This window comes from Mauremys reevesii, linkage group 14 (genome assembly GCF_016161935.1).
Source record: "Mauremys reevesii isolate NIE-2019 linkage group 14, ASM1616193v1, whole genome shotgun sequence".
Lineage (NCBI taxonomy): Eukaryota > Metazoa > Chordata > Testudines > Geoemydidae > Mauremys > Mauremys reevesii.
This window is the reverse complement of record NC_052636.1, coordinates 40,626,357-40,645,348: the sequence shown is the minus strand read 5'-3', so window position 1 is coordinate 40,645,348 and position 18,992 is coordinate 40,626,357. Positions and strand designations below refer to the sequence as shown.

Here is an 18,992-nt window from a genome sequence, read left to right as displayed (position 1 = left end):
CTGGGACTCAGCTGCTCGCCTGGCCTGCCACGCCCTATTGCCACCGTTTGGGCCTCCAGCAGCAGCCAGCTAGCCATTGACTGTGCACAAGTGCTTGTGGGTGCACGCACCCCCCCCTTCCCCTGGACTGACCCCTTCCCCTCTGCGACAGGCCCCCTAGCTTTGCCCCTTGTTGCCTGCCCCGTTCGCCCCTAGTAGCCTTCCCCCCCCACCCCCCTGCCCAGCTTCAGTTTGTTTGCCTGCCCCGCCCGTCTCCCTTTGAAGCTTTGTTTGTCCTGCCCCGGCCCTGAAGCCAGCCCCTTGGTCCCTCTGCCCCACTCCCAGCCTGGTTGCTCCCCTCCCTCCGCGGCCCCTCACCCTGATTAGCCCCTCCCCTCGTGCGCCCATAGTCCCATCAGTGCGCTTGTGCCTCTCCCCTGTTTAAGTTGCCCCTCCTGCACTGCACCCCCCATTGCTCTTGTTTCCCCCGCCCCCTCCCCTAGTGCAGCTAGAGGAGCCGGACTTCAACCCTCTGTCGGTGACTAACCCTCCCCCCCCGAAGTCCTCGATAGTCCCCGTATCTGCCCCCCCCCTCTATTGTTGGCACCATCCTCCCTGCCCACAGCCTAGCAGGGAGGAGTAGGTGACCTGTCCCTTCCCCCCACCCCCTTTCTCCGGTGTTTGCCCTCCCTCCCCATTCAGCATGGCGGGAGGCGCGGCGGGTGGGATTCCCGGGATGACGTCTGTCCCCCCTGCCTCGCCTGCTCCCCCCAAACGCCTCCCGGTCTCGACCTCAACCGCCGCTGCCGGACCTCCTGCCACCGCTACCGCTGAGGCGCCGGCAGCGGCGACCGATGGGGTGCCCTCTGCTGCTGCCACGTCCCTCGCCCCTTCCGCCTCTGGGGGAACCCCCCCAGCTGGCGGAAAGGGCCAAGGCAAAAAGAAGGGGAAGGGCCCCGCTAGAAAGACTAAGCCCTCCATGGCGGGGCCTGCCACCGCTGCTGCGGCCCCGCCACTGGCCGCGGCGTCCCTCCCCGCTGTTCCCTCCACCAGCTCTGCGGGTGCCCCTCCCTCGGCCCCCAGAGCGTACGCCCAGGTGGCGGCGGCCCCCCCGCCCGCCGCTACGTCATCTTCCCCAACCGCCGCCTCCGCTACCATCTACAGCGGCCGGGGCCCCTTCCCCACCTTGACCCGGAAGCACGGCATCCGTTGCCTCCTGGTGCCCGCCTCGCCCCACGTGGAGACCTACGTGCGGGCGTTGGCGAGGGTGGTGGGGCCCACGGCCATTGTGGCGGCCTCCAAAATGTACGGCAAGGTGGTCTTCTTCCTTGCCTCGGAGGCCGCCGCCCAGGAGGCGGTGGAGAAGGGCCTGGCGGTGGGGGGCGTGTTCGTCCCCCTGGAGCCGCTGGAGGACCTGGGGGTCCGTGTCGTCCTGACCTCCGTCCCTCCCTTCCTGCCCAATGCCGCCCTGTTACCCGCCCTCTCGACCCTGGGGAAGCCCATTTCCATTGTGAGCCCTCTCCCCTTGGGCTGCAAGGACCCCGCCCTCCGTCACGTCCTCTCGTTCCGCCCGGCAGGTGCAGCTTCAGCTGCCGCCGGCGCACGTGGCGGAGGCGCTCGAGGTCCTTCCTGGTCCCCTTTCAGGGGCCCAGTACCGGGTGCACTACTCCACGGGGAGGCCCGGTGCTACCTCTGCCGGGCGACGGGCACGTCCGGAGGACTGCCCTTTGGCCCGGCTCGAGGAGCTCGAGACCCCGAGCCCCGGCACAGCACCGGCCCTGTCATCGCCGGCGCCCCCGACTGCCCGGTACCCAGAGCCGCCCCTCCTCCTCCTCAGCCCATCACTGCTCCCGTTCGGGCCTCAGGGGGTCGTCCTCCAGGGCGCCCTGATGAGCGGGAGAGCCCCGCCTCCGCTACCTGCACTCTGGCGGGGCCTGTGGAGGAGGGTGCGGCAGGGATACTGCCGGGCGTGGGAGAGGGCTCTCCCCAGGGGGACTCATCCCTCCTTCCTGTTGTTCCACCAGTGCCTCTCCCAGCCCCCAAACCATCTTCCTTGCCCCCTGACCCAATCCCTGTTGACCAGCCCGCAGGCGATGCCATGGAGGGCTGGACCCGGGTGGAGGGTAAGCGGAAGGCTCGGGCTCAACTCGTGCCATCTGCCGTGGAAGCCCCCCGTAAGACCAGGAAGGGGGCTGCAGGCACCGAGCCTTCCGCCATGCCCACGGGGATACCCCATCTGCCGATGACGGCTAGGGAAGACGTGGCAGCACCGGAGGGTACCACCATCCCTCCTCCGCAGTCCCTCCCTGCGGAGGCCCCCGATGGAGCCCCTCCTGTTCCCTTGCCTCCTGTGCCCCCCGCAATACCCGAGGTGAGCGTCGCCTCGGGCGCAAGCGGGGAGGACTCTGGGATGGTGGGTGGTGAGCTCCTCCATCTTTGCAGAGATCGAGGCCCTGGGTCTGACCCGGTCACCCCGGGAGGACGACCCTCTGCCGACGGGCCTCGACCTGGCCGACCTCACCCCAGCTCCCCTTCCCCATGCTCCACCATCCCTCCTGCTCGTCCGCTCCCGCCTCCGCGGGTCCCTGAACTCCTCGCTGCTACTGGGCGTCCCTCGGTGGTGCGGGCGATCGAGTTCCTTCGGGTGGGGCCCCCGGGTTCGGCATCTCCCGCGCCGAGGCTGCTCTACATGCCATTGAGCCCGAGCCCGGTGTCGCTGGGGACCCCTCCCTACCCCTCAAACCCCGTGCCTGGCGAGGAGCCACCCACTGAGAGTCCAGCTCTTGCGGCCCAGGGTCCCATCTCTGTCCCTCCTCACACCCCTGCTCCTGACCCCAGCCCTGCCCCCTCCACCTCCCATGCTGTTATTGCCGCCCCTGGAGCTGTCTCCTTCCCTTTCCCGGAGGATGACTCCCAGGGAGCGGCCTTTGAATTTCATAGTCCCGACCCACTCGGGGCTGTCCTCTTCCCTCCACCACCCCCCACTGAGCCAGAGCCCGCCTTGCTTGCCCGTCCCGGTGGGCCACGGGCTGCGCCAGAGGTGCCACCGGTGGACCCCGGAGGCCAGTGACCCCGCCCCCAAACGCTGCGAGGAGGTGCGGGACTTCTTGGAGGACGTCCGGGGCTCCCGCAACAAGGTCGTGCTTGCTCTCCAGCGCTGGGGGGACTTCCACCGGATCCTCCTGGCCACGAGGGCCCTCATAGGGGAGGGCAAGGGGACCGGGAAGCAGAATGTCGCGGCTTACCACCGGGCGCGCGGCTTCCGTGACTCCCTGCTCGCCTTCGGGGTGGGCCACGGTTTGCTGCGTGGCCCAACGGGGGCCGCGAGCGCCCCTGCTGACGTGGATCCCCCCCAGCCCTCCTCATGGCAGTCATCACCTTCGCCACACTAAACACCCGGAGCTGTAGGGTGGGTTTCCGCAGGAGCCAGGTGCTCTCCTTCCTTCGGGAGGGGGGGTACTCCGTGGTTTTCCTGCAGGAGACCCACACGGATCTGGACGCCCAGCTGGCGGCTGGAGTGGGGGGACGGGGTCTACTTCAGCCATCTCACCACCCATCAGGCTGGAGTGGCTACCCTGTTCTCCCCCGACCTACGGCCAGAGGTGCTGGGGGTCGCCGAGGCTGTGCCGGGCCGCCTGCTGCACCTCCGGGTCCGCATGGCGGGGCTTGTGGTCAACCTCATCAACATCTATGCCCCAGCATTTGCCCCGGAGCGGCTGCAGTTCTATCGGCAGGCGTCCGCCTTTCTCGGCTCTCTGGATCCTCGCGAGTGCCTGGTCCTGGGCGGGGACTTTAACACCGTCCTCGAGGAGCGGGACCGCTCGGGGACCGAGCAGAGCCCGGCCGCCGCGGACGTCCTCAGGGAGATCGTCGCCCATCACTCCCTGGTGGACGTCTGGCGCGACCACCACCCGGACGACGCCTCCACGTACACCTATGTCCGGGTGGGAGCCCATCGGTCGTGCCACTCCCGGTTGGACCGCATCTATCTGTCCCGGTTCCATCTCTCACGGGCCCAGTCCTCCAGCGTCCGGCCGGCCCCTTTTTCGGACCACCACCTCGTCACCGTGACGGCCTCTCTCTGCGCGGAGAGGCCGGGGCCGGCCTATTGGCACTTCAACAACAGCTTGCTGGAGGATGGGGGCTTCGTGGCGTCCTTCCGGGAGTTCTGGCTGGCCTGGCGAGGGCAGCGGCGCGCCTTTCCCTCGGCGCGGCGGTGGTGGGACGTGGGGAAGGTGCGCGCCCGGCTCTTCTGCCGTGACTACACCCGGGGCGCCAGCCGACGGAGGGATGCGGCGATAGGGCAGTTGGAGCGGGAGGTCTTAGAGCTGGAGAGGCGTCTGGCCGCCAGCCCCGAGGATCCATCCCTTTGCGGAGCGTGCCGGGAGAAGCGGGAGGAGCTCCGGGTCCTGGAAGACCATCGGGCCCGGGGCGCCTTTGTTCGATCCCGCATCCGCCTCCTTCGGGAGATGGATCGCGGCTCCCGCTTCTTCTACGCCCTGGAGGAACGGAGGGGGGCCAAGAAGCACGTCACCTGCCTCCTGGCGGGGGACGGCTCCCCCCTCACGGATCCGGCGGAGATGTGCGAGAGGGCCCGGACCTTCTACGCGCGCCTTTTCTCCCCGGACCCGACCGATCCTGCCGCTTGCAAAGTGCTCTGGGACGGACTCCCGATGGTCAGCGCGGGCGACCGGGACCGGCTAGAGCTGCCTCTCACTCTGGCCGAGTTCTCGGAAGCCCTCCGTCGCATGCCCACCAATAAATCCCCGGGCATGGACGGGCTGACCGTGGAGTTCTACCGCGTGTTCTGGGACGTCCTCGGCCCAGACCTAGTCACCGTCTGGGCCGAGTCCTTGCGGGGCGGGGTCCTCCCTCTCTCGTGCAGGCGAGCCGTGCTCGCCTTATTGCCGAAGAGGGGGGACCTCCGCGATTTACGGAATTGGCGTCCCATCTCGCTCCTCAGTACGGACTATAAAATTGTTGCGAAGGCCATTTCGATTCGGCTAGGGTCCGTGCTGGAGGACGTGATCCACCCAGACCAGACCTACACCGTCCCGGGCCGTACCATCTTCGATAACCTGTATCTGGTCCGGGATCTCTTGGAGCTTGGGTGCAGGGATGGTCTGTCGTTCGCCCTCCTGTCCCTGGATCAGGAGAAGGCGTTCGACAGGGTGGACCACGGGTATCTCCTGGGCACTCTGCAGGCGTTAGGCTTCGGACCCCAGTTTGTGGGCTTTCTCCAGGTGCTGTACGCTTCCGCAGAGTGTCTGGTCAGGCTCAACTGGACCCTGACCGAGCCGGTCAGCTTCGGGCGGGGAGTGCGGCAGGGGTGCCCCCTCTCGGGCCAGCTGTACGCCCTGGCGATCGAGCCCTTCCTCTGTCTCCTCCGCAGGAGGTTGACGGGGTTGGTGCTTCGGGAGCCGGAGCTGCGGCTGGTCCTGTCGGCGTACGCCGACGATGTGCTCCTCGTGGTCCAGGACCCGGGCGACTTGGCGCGGGTGGAGGCCTGCCAAGCCGTGTACTCGGTGGCCTCCTCCGCCCGGGTCAACTGGGTCAAGAGCTCTGGCCTGGTGGTCGGGGACGGGTGGCAGGCGAGCTCCCTCCCACCCGCGCTTCAGGCCATCCGGTGGAGCGCGGGTCCGCTGCTCTATCTCGGCGTTTACCTTTCTGCCACGCATCCCTCTCCGCCGGAGAACTGGCAAGGTTTGCTGGGCAGGGTGGCGGAGCGGCTCCGGAAATGGACAGGACTCCTCCGGTGCCTTTCCCTCCGAGGGAGGGCACTGGTGCTCAATCAACTGGTCCTGTCCATGCTCTGGTACCGGCTCAACACCCTGGTCCCGGCCCCGGTGTTCCTGACCGACCTCCGGAGGGTGGTGCTGGAGTTCTTTTGGCCAGGACTGCACTGGGTCCCTGCAGGGGTACTCCACCTGCCCCTGGAGGAGGGAGGGCAGGGCCTGAAGTGCCTCCGCACTCAGGTCCACGTCTTCCGCCTCCAGGCACTGCAGAGGCTCCTTTATGGTGCGGGTAGTCCGGCATGGAGAGCCCTGGCGCACGCCTTCCTGCGCCGCTTCCGAGGGCTCCGATACGACCGGCAGCTCCTTTATCTCGACCCGAGGGGCCTTCCGCGAGACCTCTCCGGGCTGCCGGTCTTCTACCAGGACCTCCTCCGGACCTGGAAGCTGTTCTCTGCGACCAGGTCCGTGGCGGCCACCGAGGGGGCAGACCTCCTCGCGGAGCCCCTGCTACACAACCCTCAGCTCCGTGTGCAGGTGGCGGAGTCCCCCGCGGTGCGCCAGAGGTTGGTCCTGGCAGAAGCCACCAGGGTCGGAGACCTCCTGGACTACGACCGGGGAGACTGGCTGGATCCCCTGACGCTCGCTCGGCGGATGGGGCTCTCCAGACCTTGTACTCCCCGGCGCGTACTACAGGAGGTGAAGGCCGCTTTGCCGCCCGCTGCTCGGGCTTACCTCGACCGGGTCCTGCGTGGAGGCACGCCCCGCCCACCCCCCACCCCGAGCCCTCCGGACCTCTTCATTGGGCCCCTGCCCCGTGGACCCGACCGGCCCCCCCGCCCCTTCTCCGCCAGCCGGCTGCACGATCTGCAGCCGGTCCGTTTCCAAACCGCGCCAAGGAAACAACTCTACGCGCTCGTGCTCCATACCGGTCACTTCCTCACCCTCGTGGCCCTCCCCCACACCAAGTGGCGGGACCTCTTCCCAGCTGTGTAGGGGGTCGAGCCCCGGTGGGCCAGCCTGTACTCCACCCTGGTCCCGAGGCCCGCCGGGGATATCAGCTGGCGGCTCCTTCACGGGGCCGTGAGCACGGGCGTGTACTTGGCGCGGTTCACCCCTGTCCCGGACACCTGCCCCTTCTGCGGCGTGAGGGAGACCCTGGCGCATGTTTACCTAGAGTGCGCCAGGTTGCAGCCCCTATACCGGCTCCTCACTAATATCCTCTTGCGTTTCTGGTTGCACTTTTCCCCCCACCTCCTTATCCATGCACTCCCTATCCGTGGCCCCACAAAGTCGCGGGACCTCCTGGTCAACCTCCTCCTCGCCCTGGCTAAAAAGGCCATCCATGCGACCAGGGAGAGGAGGTTGGCCGACGGCGACTCCTGCGACTGTGGGGCTTGTTTCCGGTCCCTTGTCCGCTCACGTCTCCGGGCGGAGTTCCTCTGGGCGGCGTCCGCTGGCTCCCTTGACGCCTTCGAGGAGCAGTGGGCGCTGTCCGGGGTTCTCTGCTCGGTGTCCCCATCAGGCTCCCTCCTTCTGACCCTTTGACCTCACTCCTGCCCCTGTTCTTTTATTAGTTGTCCCCCGCACTTAGTGGGTTTCCGTGGCCCTGTGGATCCTCCCCTTAGGCTGGGGGGGGGATCCGTTAGCATGGGGCGGGCTTCCGCCCGCCCCCTCTCCCGGATAACCCAATAGTACACCCTTTCAGTACCCTTGCAAACTCAGATGCTTCTCACCACAGGCTGGCTGGTGGCTTTTCAGCCAGGCTCTCCCCTTTCATCAGCGCTTCAGTTGCTTGGTGTGGGGGTGTCTGTAGATGTAGGTGACAGAGAGAGATAAAGCCTAGCAAATGTCTCTCCTTTTATCATGTCCTTTCTTCCCTCATGGCTTTGCCCCTCCTCCCCCCTTCAGAGTCAGGTGAGCATCACTGCGTCTCTCCAAGCAAGTCTGAGCAATTCCCCTGGGGTGTCCTCATGCAGGTGAGTCATTGCATTGTAGCTCCCTTGCTGGACAATGGCTGTTGATGGGTTGTTTGACACCCTGTCCGGGTGTTGGTTATTTTCCTTGCTGTTGCCACTAGGGAGCTAATATTTGGCTGACTCCCCCACCTTGCAGCACAGTGACAACCACACTGCACAATTCTCATGACTTCATATGCATGAGTGGTCTACATCTATGGGTAAAGAAGTGACTTTCAGCCGATCATATCCTTTCCCTGATACCTTACAAGTCATGCTCTATATGTAAGATCACGATGATTATGGGGGTTACAGCCGCTCCCCGAAAGGTATAGAATGTCACACTGAGATTCTATGTTCATTTGTTCTGTAACAGCATTACAGAGATCCAATGACTGACCAATGGCATTTCCAAGTGCTAAAATAGCAAGCGGTGTTGGTCTCTCATTGGCCATCAGTGACTGAAGATGTGGTTTAATGAGCTGGAGCTTCAAGGCGAGGGTGGCTCTGTCCACTGCCTTCCGTTGCGCTGCTGGGCCCCAAGTCCCTGGTGGCCAATATGTGACGCTGGGAGAAGAGAGTGGGGTGGCAAGTGGCGGCAGGACTTTTGCCACCAGGGTCTAGCTGCCCAACTTCCTCCTGGTATTGCTGGCTCCCCGTTGCCTTCAGGTAACCCAGGAACTAAGGCAGGAATAGGGCGAGGAAGCAAGTAAAGCCGAGCAAGGAAGGCAAAAGTGAATCTTGTCTGTATGGGCCGCTCGCAATGACGTCCTTTTTCTGTGCCACAGCTGACAACAACATCCCAGACAGAAAAGCAGGAGGCCAAAAAGAAACTGAGCAGCTGCTGAAGTAGCTCAGTTGGGAGCGTGCTAGACTAACACGCTCGTCTATCCCCCTTTGTGCACAGGTGGGATGTTTTCTGAAAGTGCAGCAGTGCCTTTAACTGCCACGAGTCCCTCATTTCAGGCTATGCAGCAGGAAAAGACAGCATGGGCTTCTGCACCGAGTTGGCCCACCTGACCTTTCATTCTTCTCTTGCTCTTTGTCAGCAAGGGGAAGAAAAAGAAGCTCTCCCTCAAGCTGGAGTCACAAGGGCGAAGTAAGGACGACTTCCTGAGTGCCCGCTCCAGTCCTCTGCTCTGCCAGCTGACCTATTGAAGGGCTGTCACCACTTTCTCCAGGTTTGTCCATCGGTCTGTGCCAGGGTGAGCAACAGCCAAGCAGATGGCGTTTCTGTAATGTAGTGGTTATTGCATTTGCCTAACGTGCAAAAGGTCCCTGGTTCAAAACCAGGCAGAAATATGCTGGCTTCCTTTTCCCAGATCCCCTTGCTGTTCAGGAAGGCCTCCTCCTTCTCCTATTGGCCTGTCCCTGGGATAACTCCAACCCCTGCATGACAGAGGGTGCTGACAGCAGTGGAGAAAGCACCTTGGCATCAGGCTGGAGAACCTAGAGGAGTGCGGCGTGTCACCTTTTGGAGGCTTGTGGCTTGGCCTCCTCTGCCCTGGGAGGTTGGCCAGTGGAGGCCGGCTCTTCCTGCTGGCCTCCTCTGCGTGACTTGCCAAAGGAGGAAGTGAGGCAGGAATGGGGGAAAAGAGGAAAGTCGAGCTGAGAAAGGCAGGGCAGAAAGTAAGCACCTCATTGCGGCTAAGTGGGGTTAGTAGAGCATCACCATTCGTTCTGCAAAGCCGGGGGAGGTGCGGTTGGCTGCTGGGAGGCAGAATCCTGTGCCTGCCTCTTGGCTTCCCAGGGATGGCTCCTTGCAGCCCAGGAGAAGCGAGGTTCTGGGGGGAAGGAAAAGCAGCAATGGCGAGGCTGAGTGGGCTCCTTTCTGGCCGACATGGTGGGTCTGGGAGTTGCCTGTAAGCCATAAGTGGACTTTGTGGAGTTAAAACCGCTGCTCCATTCTGGCTGACCTGGGGGAGCCATTAATGACTTGGGAGTGGGGGCAGGGCGCTGGCTGTGAGCAAAGTCGTCTTCTTCTTCTCTCCTGCCATGGTGAGCCCGGCCTTAAGCCTGCCCAGCATGCACTGCAGCTCGAGCATTAAGCCTTCCTGTGGCATAACCGAACTACGGCCTAGTGTAATCAGGTGTAAAGTTTAGATTGTGAATTTATCTTTAATTTCCATGGTAACTTACTTTGCTCTTTTATGCCTACCACTTATAATCCTTAAAACTACATCTTTCTGTAGTTAATAAATCTGTTTTATGAAACTGGTGTATTTTGCTTGAAGTTCTTGGGAAATCTCAGCTCCATTACAAGGCTGGTTCATGTACTATTCACAGTGAGGGAGGGGTGGACCCTGCGTAATAAACTCACTATTGTGTCATACAGGAGGCCTGTGATATGCAGTGGGTCAGATTAGATGCTCTAATGGTCTCTTCTGGCCATGAAGTCGACTAATTTCTGAAAAACTGAGTGTAGCATTGGGAGCAGCGTCTGATGTTTTCCTGTCTAGCCGGCTTGCTGCCTAGAATGAACGCTCCTTGAGTGGGGTGATCCCCAGGGAGTAGCTCAAACCTCCAAAGTGCCTGGCCAGGGGCAGGACATTGACACAGCAAGGGAGGGGTGTGGCAGTGACATCACAAAGGCCTTTGGCAGGACCTCAGCCTATTGGTCCAAGGTGGTGGGGAGGTGGTGACCTCACAGAGAGATGCTGACATCAGCCAGGCAGGACAGGGGTGAGGGGCCAGGGACCTCAGAGACCCTGTGGCTTTGCTCCAGCAAGTCTCCTTCTCCAGGTCTCTCTTTGAGGACTGAGAGAGTATTCGGGTTCACAGACGTGAGCGCCAGGAGGAACCTCTTTCGAGTTTTCTCCTTCCCTTTTAGTGATTTTACTAGAAAACAGCCGTCCCTGTTTAGAAGGTAAGAGCCTCCTCGAGGTCTGAAACCTGTTCACTCTGATCCATCTGCTGACAGGTCACTTCCCTTCTCTATACCTCAGGCTCCTCCCCATCTGCCCAATGGGAACAGGGACAGTTCTCGAACTCTGGGCAGTCATGAGCCTGAGTGAGATAAGGGGCGATAAAGCCCTCTGTGAAGGAGAAAGGGGAGTTTCACGGTGTTTAGCACCAAGGAATTCTAAAGTTTGCTAAAATGTCTAGTCTGTGGAAACAAGAAATGGTCGGGGCCAAGCTTTTTAACCATTGCCTTTTCTAAACCCATTCAGGGGTGTGAGTCCCTGTCTTTTCAGTACCTGGGGTTCTTTGCCAGCAGGAGAGAAGAGGTTCCTGCCTCCATTTTTGTGGCCTTAACAAACCAGGTGTTGTGCCCCAGTTCTCGTCTGAGATCCCTGAAAAAGAACATCTTCCCATCCATGAACAAGACAGGACCTAGCTTTCAAAGGGAACAAAGAGACCCTGGGACTTACAGACTAGCCAGCCTCACTTCCACAGCTGGAGAGATACTGGAATACATTATTAAACACTCAGTTTGTCAGCAGCACCTACAGGATAATTTGGTTCTTAGCACGAGGGAGCATGGATTTATCAAAAACAAATCATTCCAAACCAATCCTCTTTCCTTCTTTGGCAGGGTCACAGGCCTACTGGAGGTGGGTAAACAGTATGAATTATGATTTGGAAAATGGAGTGGAGAGTATCGTTCTAAAATGTGCAACTGACACCAAGCACTTTGGAGCTCAGGATTGGAATTCAAAACACCCTTAAAAAATTGGAGACTTGGTCCTCTTGAACCAAACCCCATGGCTGGGCCCCTCTCTCTAGACTGGGCTGAAGTGAAACCCCAGAGCCAAACACTCCTCCTCCTCGGCAGCGCGCTCCGACCTTGAATGGTCAGATGCTGCTTTGGCTGGGGGATTCTCCCAGCACTTTCCAATAGCGGGAAGGTATGAAATCCCCATTTGCCTGTTGGGGACGGAGCCCTAGAGGGGGGAGCAACTTGCCCAGAGTCCCCCAGGAAAAGGAAAACAACCAGCAGTGGAACCAATAGGAAACCCAGCAATGGAACCCAGGAGTCCTGGGGGTGTGCTAGGGTGACCAGATGTCCCAATTTTATAGGGACAGTCCCAATTTTGGAGTCTTTTTCTTATCTAGGATCCTATTATCCCCCCCCCCCCGTCCCGATTTTTCACACTTGCTGTCTGGTCACCCTCGGGTGTGCACATGTGTGGGTCCCAGCTGCTCCCTGCCCCCCTCATTGAAGCAGGTGTGCAGGGTTACTGCCCTGGGAACTGCAGGGCACCAGTGGCCATGGGGCTGGCTGGAGGCAGGGCAGGGGCTGACTGGAGGTAGGGTCTGGCTGCAGGCAGGGCAAGGGGTGCGGGGCTGGCTGGAGACAGGGGTGTGTGGGGCAGGCTGGCTGGCTTCAGGCAGGGGTGTGTGGCAGGAGTTGGCTGGAGACAGGGCAGGGTGTCCACGGCTGGGGGTGTGTGGGGGCTGGCTGGCTTTTGGTGGGGCCACAGGGGGTGCGGCAGGAGTTAGCTGGAGACAGGGCAGGGGGTGTGGCAGGGGCTGGCTGTGGGCAGGGGGTGTGGGGCTGGCTGCAGGCAGGGCAGGGGGTGCGGGGCTGGCTGCGGGCAGGGCAGGGAGGATGCAGCTGGTGGGGGCAGGGCAGAGGGTGCAGGGCTGGCTGCAGACAGGGGCTGGCTGCTGGCAGGGCATGGGGTGCAGGGCTGGATGCGGGCAGGGCGGGGGTGCAGAGCTGGCATCAGGAAGGGCAGGGGGTGCGGGGCTGGCTGGCAGGGCAGGGGTGCGGGGCTGGCTGGAGGCAAGGCAGGGGTGCAGCAGGGGTTGGCTGGAGTCGGGGCGTGCGGGGCTGGCAGGAGACAGGGGCTGGCTGCAGGCAGGGCATGGGGTGCAGGGCTCACTGAAAATGTCCTGAGCGGTATTTTAAGGTGAAGATAACACCATGGTTACCAGTTGACAGGCACATCCTGATTTAAAGAAAGGAAGGGACCTGGAGTTACTAGGCTGAAGTATTTGTGTTACCAACCCTGTCGCTGTCTGACCCCCCGTCAGTGCGGAGCAGGTGTGTGCGTTGCTGTGTGGAACACACAGACTCCTGCAGAGCAGGGGCAGCTGTTTCCAGGGCAGAGAGCCTGGCACTTAGGAGACTTTCTTGACTTGCTGTTTTGAAGCAATTCAGTAAAATAACGGTGGAGCTATAATGTCCAGTCCAAAATTTCAGCCCCCCTGGTGCAAAAACGCTATTTTAGGATCTAAACAGGAGGCTTCCAGTGCTAGGACACCTGACCAGAGAGCTCAGTGGGGGCGTAACAGCTGCTGACTCTGAGGGTCCTGGGCTAAATCCACTTGCAGGTGGAGGCGTTTCGATTTATTTGATCGATAATGAGGAAGGTGAAGATTTAATCACGGGTATTTTTAGTAAATGTCATGGACAGATCACGGGCAAAAACCAAACGCTCATTGCCCATGACCCGGCCATGACTTATACCATAAATACCCCTCATTGAATCTTGGGGAGGGAGGCCCAGGGGGTCCGTAGCACCAGCTGTGAGCGCAGGGAGTCCTGGGGACCCGTGGCACCATGTGCTGGGGGAGAAGCCCTGGGGACCCACTGCCACTCCCAGGGCCGGCTCCATACCCCAGCGCACCAAGCGCGCGCGCGCGTGGGGCGGCATTTTACCGGGAGAGCGGCAGGCAACTCCGGCGGACCTTCCACAGTCATGCCTGTGGGAGGTCCACCGGAGCCGCGGGACCAGCGGACCCTCCGCAGGCACATGCTTGGGGCAGCCAAATTCCTAGAGCCGCCCCTGGCCACTCCAGATGCTGCCAGGTGAGGGGATCCCCAGAGGCCAACCCTGCTCCGGCCACCTTGGGACAGGTGCCAGGAGCCACTGAGCTGTGGCTGCTCCTGCCACCCTTGGAACCACTGCTCAAGCTGCCCCCAGGCCAGCTGCTGGGCAGCCACGGAGTCAGCCACAGGGGCCACTGCAGAAGTCACAGAATCTATGACTTGTGCAGCCTCCGTGACACAGAGGGATCCCTAATAAAGAGACAAACCCCTCCCTGCTGTGACTGCAGTTCCTGGAAGGAAAGAGAAGAACAGAAAGTGAAGAGAGAAGGAAAGAGAGAGATTCCCTGTCACCTCTCTCCCCTGCTCCCTCCCCCTTGTATTCTGTAACCCCATCTCACTGGGTTCCCTGTGCTGGTGCCATGGGGGTGACACTAGAGTTCTGGGGATTTGGGGGGAGGGGAAGGGGGCTCTTCACTTCTCAGCATTTCACACAAATTTGTCTTTGGGGCTGAAGTTTCTCCTGTGAGGCCTCTCAGTCAGAGCTGTACCCCACCCTGTTTGCAGGGGGGGGGGAAGATGTAAATTGCAGAGCAGGCAGAGAAGTCGCCCATAAAGGGACATATTGATCCGGTGACTGGTTCTGACCGGGGTCCCACGTCCTCTGACACAGGCTCATGTGCAGAACATGGGAGCTCTGGCTTGTCCTAAATGCTGTAGAGCGTGAGTTCCTGGAAAGGGCAGGGGAGAGGGAGCAAGAGGAGAAAGGCAGAGACATTGGAGATGAGGAATTGGGGGGCGAAGGAGAGAACAGAGAGACAATAAATGATTGAAGCAGAACAGGTGTCCCAACTCCATCTTGCTCATCACAGGTGTTCAGAGAGACAGGTAGTTGCGGGTTTTCCAGTGTCAAGTCTGAACTTTGATTCTAACAATGTGCATTGAAATATCAAGGATCTCCACATACCTGATCTCTTCCCCCCGCCCCTTTTTTAGTATTAATTTTTATTTTGAAGTGTTTGGCTTAACTGTGATCTTCTCTTTCCCCACCTGTATTGCAACTTGGGGTTTATGTTTATTTTGCCTCCCTTTTGTTCATGTCATTATAATTATAACAGCAAAGGAACCTGCAGGAGCAAAAACTGACTCAAAACTTCATTTCCCCACCATGCCGGAACATCCTACAAACAGCTCACGCAGCTGGAATCATAACACGCAAGGCCAGGGGATGGGAGATGCAGGTTTCCAAGTGTTCTGTCTTTCTCAGATGACACATTCCAGCCCCTTGTGTGCCTCCAGCCTGTATGACCTGCTGGACTTCGACACATTTATTGTCTCGTTCTATAGATAATGTGATTGTAACACAATGTGACTGAAATTAAACCACTTCCAGATGAGGAAACAACAGAAGAGAAAAGCCATTATTGCATTGGCTGGGAATCAAACCCAGATGAATTGCTTAGAAGGCACCTACGCACACCACTATACCACCAATGCATCTGGCAGGAGTAGCTTTCCTGCAAGCTGTGAGTGCTGGCAGAGGGAGTGACATATGACCACAGAGTTAATGAGCAGGGTGGATGGGCTGGAAGCTGCCTGACAGCTGGGAGCAGAGTTACCATCCCAGAGTGACTGAAAGGGGGCAAAGGTGAAAACAGATCTCACTGGAGCTGGCCCCACACCAGCCCCACCCCTAGGAGAGGGGAACTGAAGCTCAACTTCAATCACAGAAAAATCTTCCCTGAGAAGGAAGGGAACAGCTTGTTTTAAAGACCAGGTTTGTGTTTGTTCCTGCTACATACGGAGGGGCTGGGTCGTGCTGATTCCAGCCCCCAGACTCTGGGAGGATAAGGAACAAATTCAGGCTGCCAGTGACCTGCAGGAGGGAGATGATCTTTTGACAGTGACGGACGCCTCGTCCTAAAGGCCTTTGTCTGCCCCCTTCCAGTGACTGTTTGGTACAGGAATGCAGTCCTCACTGATGTGTCAGCACAGCCCAGGTGCGGAAGTGACCTGGATGCGGGGAGCCCTGGTGTGTGTGTGTTGAGGGGAGGATATTAAAGAGTGTGTGAATGTTGAAGGGAGTGTGTAAAGGACTCTGTGTGTGTGTGTGTGTGTGCCTGAGTGACTGAGCGCGCTGTCTCTTTAAGAAAGTTCTCAGGGTCAGGAGCCTGAACTAGGCTTGTTCAGACACAAGCAGCTGCTGGCAGCTCCGGCCCCAGAGAGGCAGCAGCACACGCAGATTCCCCCTGTCCCGTCACCCCAGCTCAGTGGAAATCGGGTACCTGGGTGGGGGGAAGGGGGACACCCCCCCATCAATCAGCACCTCCCCCCTGCAGAGCAGTCAGGAGGATGCTCCCAGTCGGGGGTGGACGGGGCGACTCCGGGGGGGACCGGGGGGTGGGGGGACAGGAACAGCAGCAGCTGCACACGTGGAGCAGGGCGGAGAGGGGCCCCTCTGCTCCGGAGCAGTCACCTGGCTCTGACGGCTGGTCGTCCAATTTCCCCCTGCAGCTCAGGTCTCTCCCACTCCCCCACACAGCTGCTTATCTGCCCCCTGTGCCGCTTTCATCAGCCCAGCGAGCCTCTCGGCAGCAGGTCAGGTGGGAATCCAAACCCTGCGCCTGGCCCCCCCTTGGGTGGGGCACCCCGTGCAACCCCTAAAGGCCGGTCCTGGGTGGGGAGCAGAATTGATCCCCTCCACTGTCCCCTGTGGGGAAGAGTTAGGGGGAGTTGAGTCCCTGATTTTTATTTTCTGTCTCTCCAGCACTTACTTGGGTTTGTTCTCTGCCTTTCCATCCCCAATTCTGAGATTTCTCCTCTCTTCTAGCAGGTGATGGGGTGGTGAGGGAGAGCGAGGAGCAGAATCCTCACCAGGAAGATGCTGAGCTCACCGAAGCGCATGGGGAATTACTGCGAAGAGCCAAAGAGAGTGTGTCCAGCCCCCATGAGCAGGGAAAAGCTGGTGAAAATTACCACAGACCAGAGAGAGAGCAGGGAAACCACTCAGAGGAGAGAGTGGATGAACCCATTAATTGTCAGGGAACTCACAGGGACCTCAAGGAAACTACGTCCCAGGAGAAAATCCTCACGGAAAAGCGAGAGACTACGTGTAGTGAGTGTGGGAAAAACTTCCACTACCGCTCAGCCCTTATTCGACATGAGATAATCCACACGAAAGAGACACCTTACAAATGCTGTGAGTGTGGGAAAAGCTTCAATCGTACCTCAGCCCTTAGTAGGCATCAGCGAATACACAGAGAGACAAACCCTATGAATGCCGTGAGTGCGGGAAAAGCTTCACTCAGAGATATACCCTTAACTCTCATCAGAGAATCCACACAGAAGAGCGACCCTACGAATGCTGCAAGTGCGGGAAAAGCTTCACTCAGAGATCAGCCCTTATCTCTCATCAGACAACGCACACGGGAGAGCGACCCTATGAATGCTGTGAGTGTGGGAAAAACTTCACCCGAAGCTCAAACCTTACTAGGCATCAGAGGGTCCACACAGGAGAGAGACCTTATGAATGCCGTGAGTGCGGGAAAAGTTTCAGTCACTTCTCCTCCCTTATCTCTCACCAGAGAGTCCACACAGGAGAGACACCCCATGAATGTTGCGAGTGTGGAAAAAGCTTCTCTCGGAGCTCAAACCTTACTATGCATCAGAGGAGCCACACAGGAGAGAAACCCTATGAATGCAGTGAGTGCGGGAAAAGCTTCTCTCGGAGCTCAACCCTTGTCACACATTACACAGTCCACACCGGAGAGAAACCCTATGAATGCAGTGAGTGCGGAAAAGCTTCACTCATAGCTCAGGCCTTTCTAAACATCAGAGAATCCGTAAAGGAGATAAACTTCATAAAAACCTTCTCTAGAGCTGTCAGGAGATTTTTTTCTTTAATTCTTTTGACAGTTCCCAGGTAGTGAGTGTTAAGGCTGTTTGCATCTTTTGCACATTGTAGTCCCTCAGCTCCCACACATGAGTTGCCCACTTTTGAAGCTCGCCCGTCTTTGGGGTGGATCCTGTGGTCCTTTGTATCAACTCCATTGTCCTGCGAGTCATGGGAGCGGGTGTCCTTTCTACCAGGAATGTCATCACCCCAGGTGGGGGAGATGGGGGGTGTCTTCAACCAGCTACATTGAGATAAAATCTACCTGGGTCTCAACACTGTGGTTGTCATGGAGTTAGCTAGCTTGAGTTCACTTTCCTGATGTAAAAAGAGAACTATTCTTGCACTAAAGACATGGGCCATGGATAGTCGGTGGAGTTACCATGCACATTTCCTCCTGTCTGAGCTAACCATCACCACATTTCCTTTTCTAAACAAACCTGGAGATTCACATTTGTACTCCTCCTCCCAGTGCAAAGTTACTGTTAGAGACGTCAAGTTCCTCTTTGAGGAGACATTGTCTCATTCCCAGTTGTTCTCACATTACCCTGGATTGTGCCGAACAGCAGTTATTTTGTTGACTTTTTTTTCTCATTTAAAATATATTTAAATATGAAGAAGAGCTGGAGCAGTGTCAAGGAAATAAGGGTCATTTTAGGCTCTGTGACACTGGAAGGAGATGGGGCGACTCAGACATTCCATCCTTCCCCATCACCCCAGAACTGTTACCTTGTGCCTGAGCCATGCTCAGTTCACCCCTTCGTATTCCTTCGCTTCCCAGCGTGTCTGGTGGGGTCATGTTCTTGGCTGTCCATGCTTGGGAATGGTGCTTGTACACGTCTTTGATCCTAAATCAGAGTCAGTCTGGCAGGAGATGAAAGTGTCAGACTTGGAAGGATTTCAAATGGATCCCAAGCACCGTTCAAATCCCCTTTTCCCTCAATGGCAAAGCTGCTTCTGGGAAGGTCGGCTGTTTTTCTCCGTTATGAAGGTGCTATAACTCCTGTAAATAACACTAATGAGAAAGGTATCAGAGGGGGAGCCGTGTTAGTCTGGATCTGTAAAAGCAGCAAAGAATCCTGTGGCACCTTATAGACTATCAGACTTTTGGAGCATGAGCTTTCGTGGGTGAATACCCACTTCGTCGGATGCATGAGAAAGCGCTGGGAGAAGCAGGTTTCAGTGGATCATGGGAGAATCTCTCATCCTGATTCTGAGACATCAGATGTAACCTAGTCTGGAATTTCACTTTTAAATTAAAATGAAAGTGTCTTCTACCTCTCTGTGATATGGGTTTTCTATCTTTCATGAAGGCTCCTTGGTCATATAACTGCATGTTAGTTTTGTTTGACAGAATGCAGCTCAGATTTTTTGGGAAATTTCAGACAAATTACCATTTTTTTACTTCAGGTTTGTTTTTCCCCCTATTCCTGAATGATGACATGAAGAAAATTCAAATGCAGTTCAGTCAACAGGAGAGAATACTCCAAGCTGTTGGACATATTATCAAAGAAACAGTCGTATGTTTAAATCTCCACTCTGAAAAGGTGAACAGCAGCAGACCCCAAATGGGTGCAACTGACCGAAGTAAGTGCACAGGGTAGTTCAGGTGTTTAAGTCAATATTGTCTCAGATGATCCAGGGATAGAATTCCACAGCAAGTGATTCAGAACTAGGAAAACGCCCAGGTATTTGGTTCCCAAGGTATTTGTGAC

The 18,992-nt window shown here is 58.4% G+C and overlaps 1 protein-coding gene across 1 annotated transcript in view; it reads left to right on the top strand.

Annotated features, from left to right (window-relative positions):
* LOC120381670 (zinc finger protein 420-like) overlaps window positions 1-18,992 on the top strand; it is a gene marked incomplete at both ends in the record, with an annotated part of 89,923 nt that overhangs the window by 52,383 nt on the left and 18,548 nt on the right. The window contains 4 exons of the mRNA XM_039499801.1: window positions 6,095-6,125; window positions 15,628-15,636; window positions 16,534-16,633; window positions 16,720-17,166. Coding sequence (XP_039355735.1) covers window positions 6,095-6,125; window positions 15,628-15,636; window positions 16,534-16,633; window positions 16,720-17,166 — 587 coding nt within the window. The remainder of the gene's footprint in view (window positions 1-6,094; window positions 6,126-15,627; window positions 15,637-16,533; window positions 16,634-16,719; window positions 17,167-18,992) is intronic.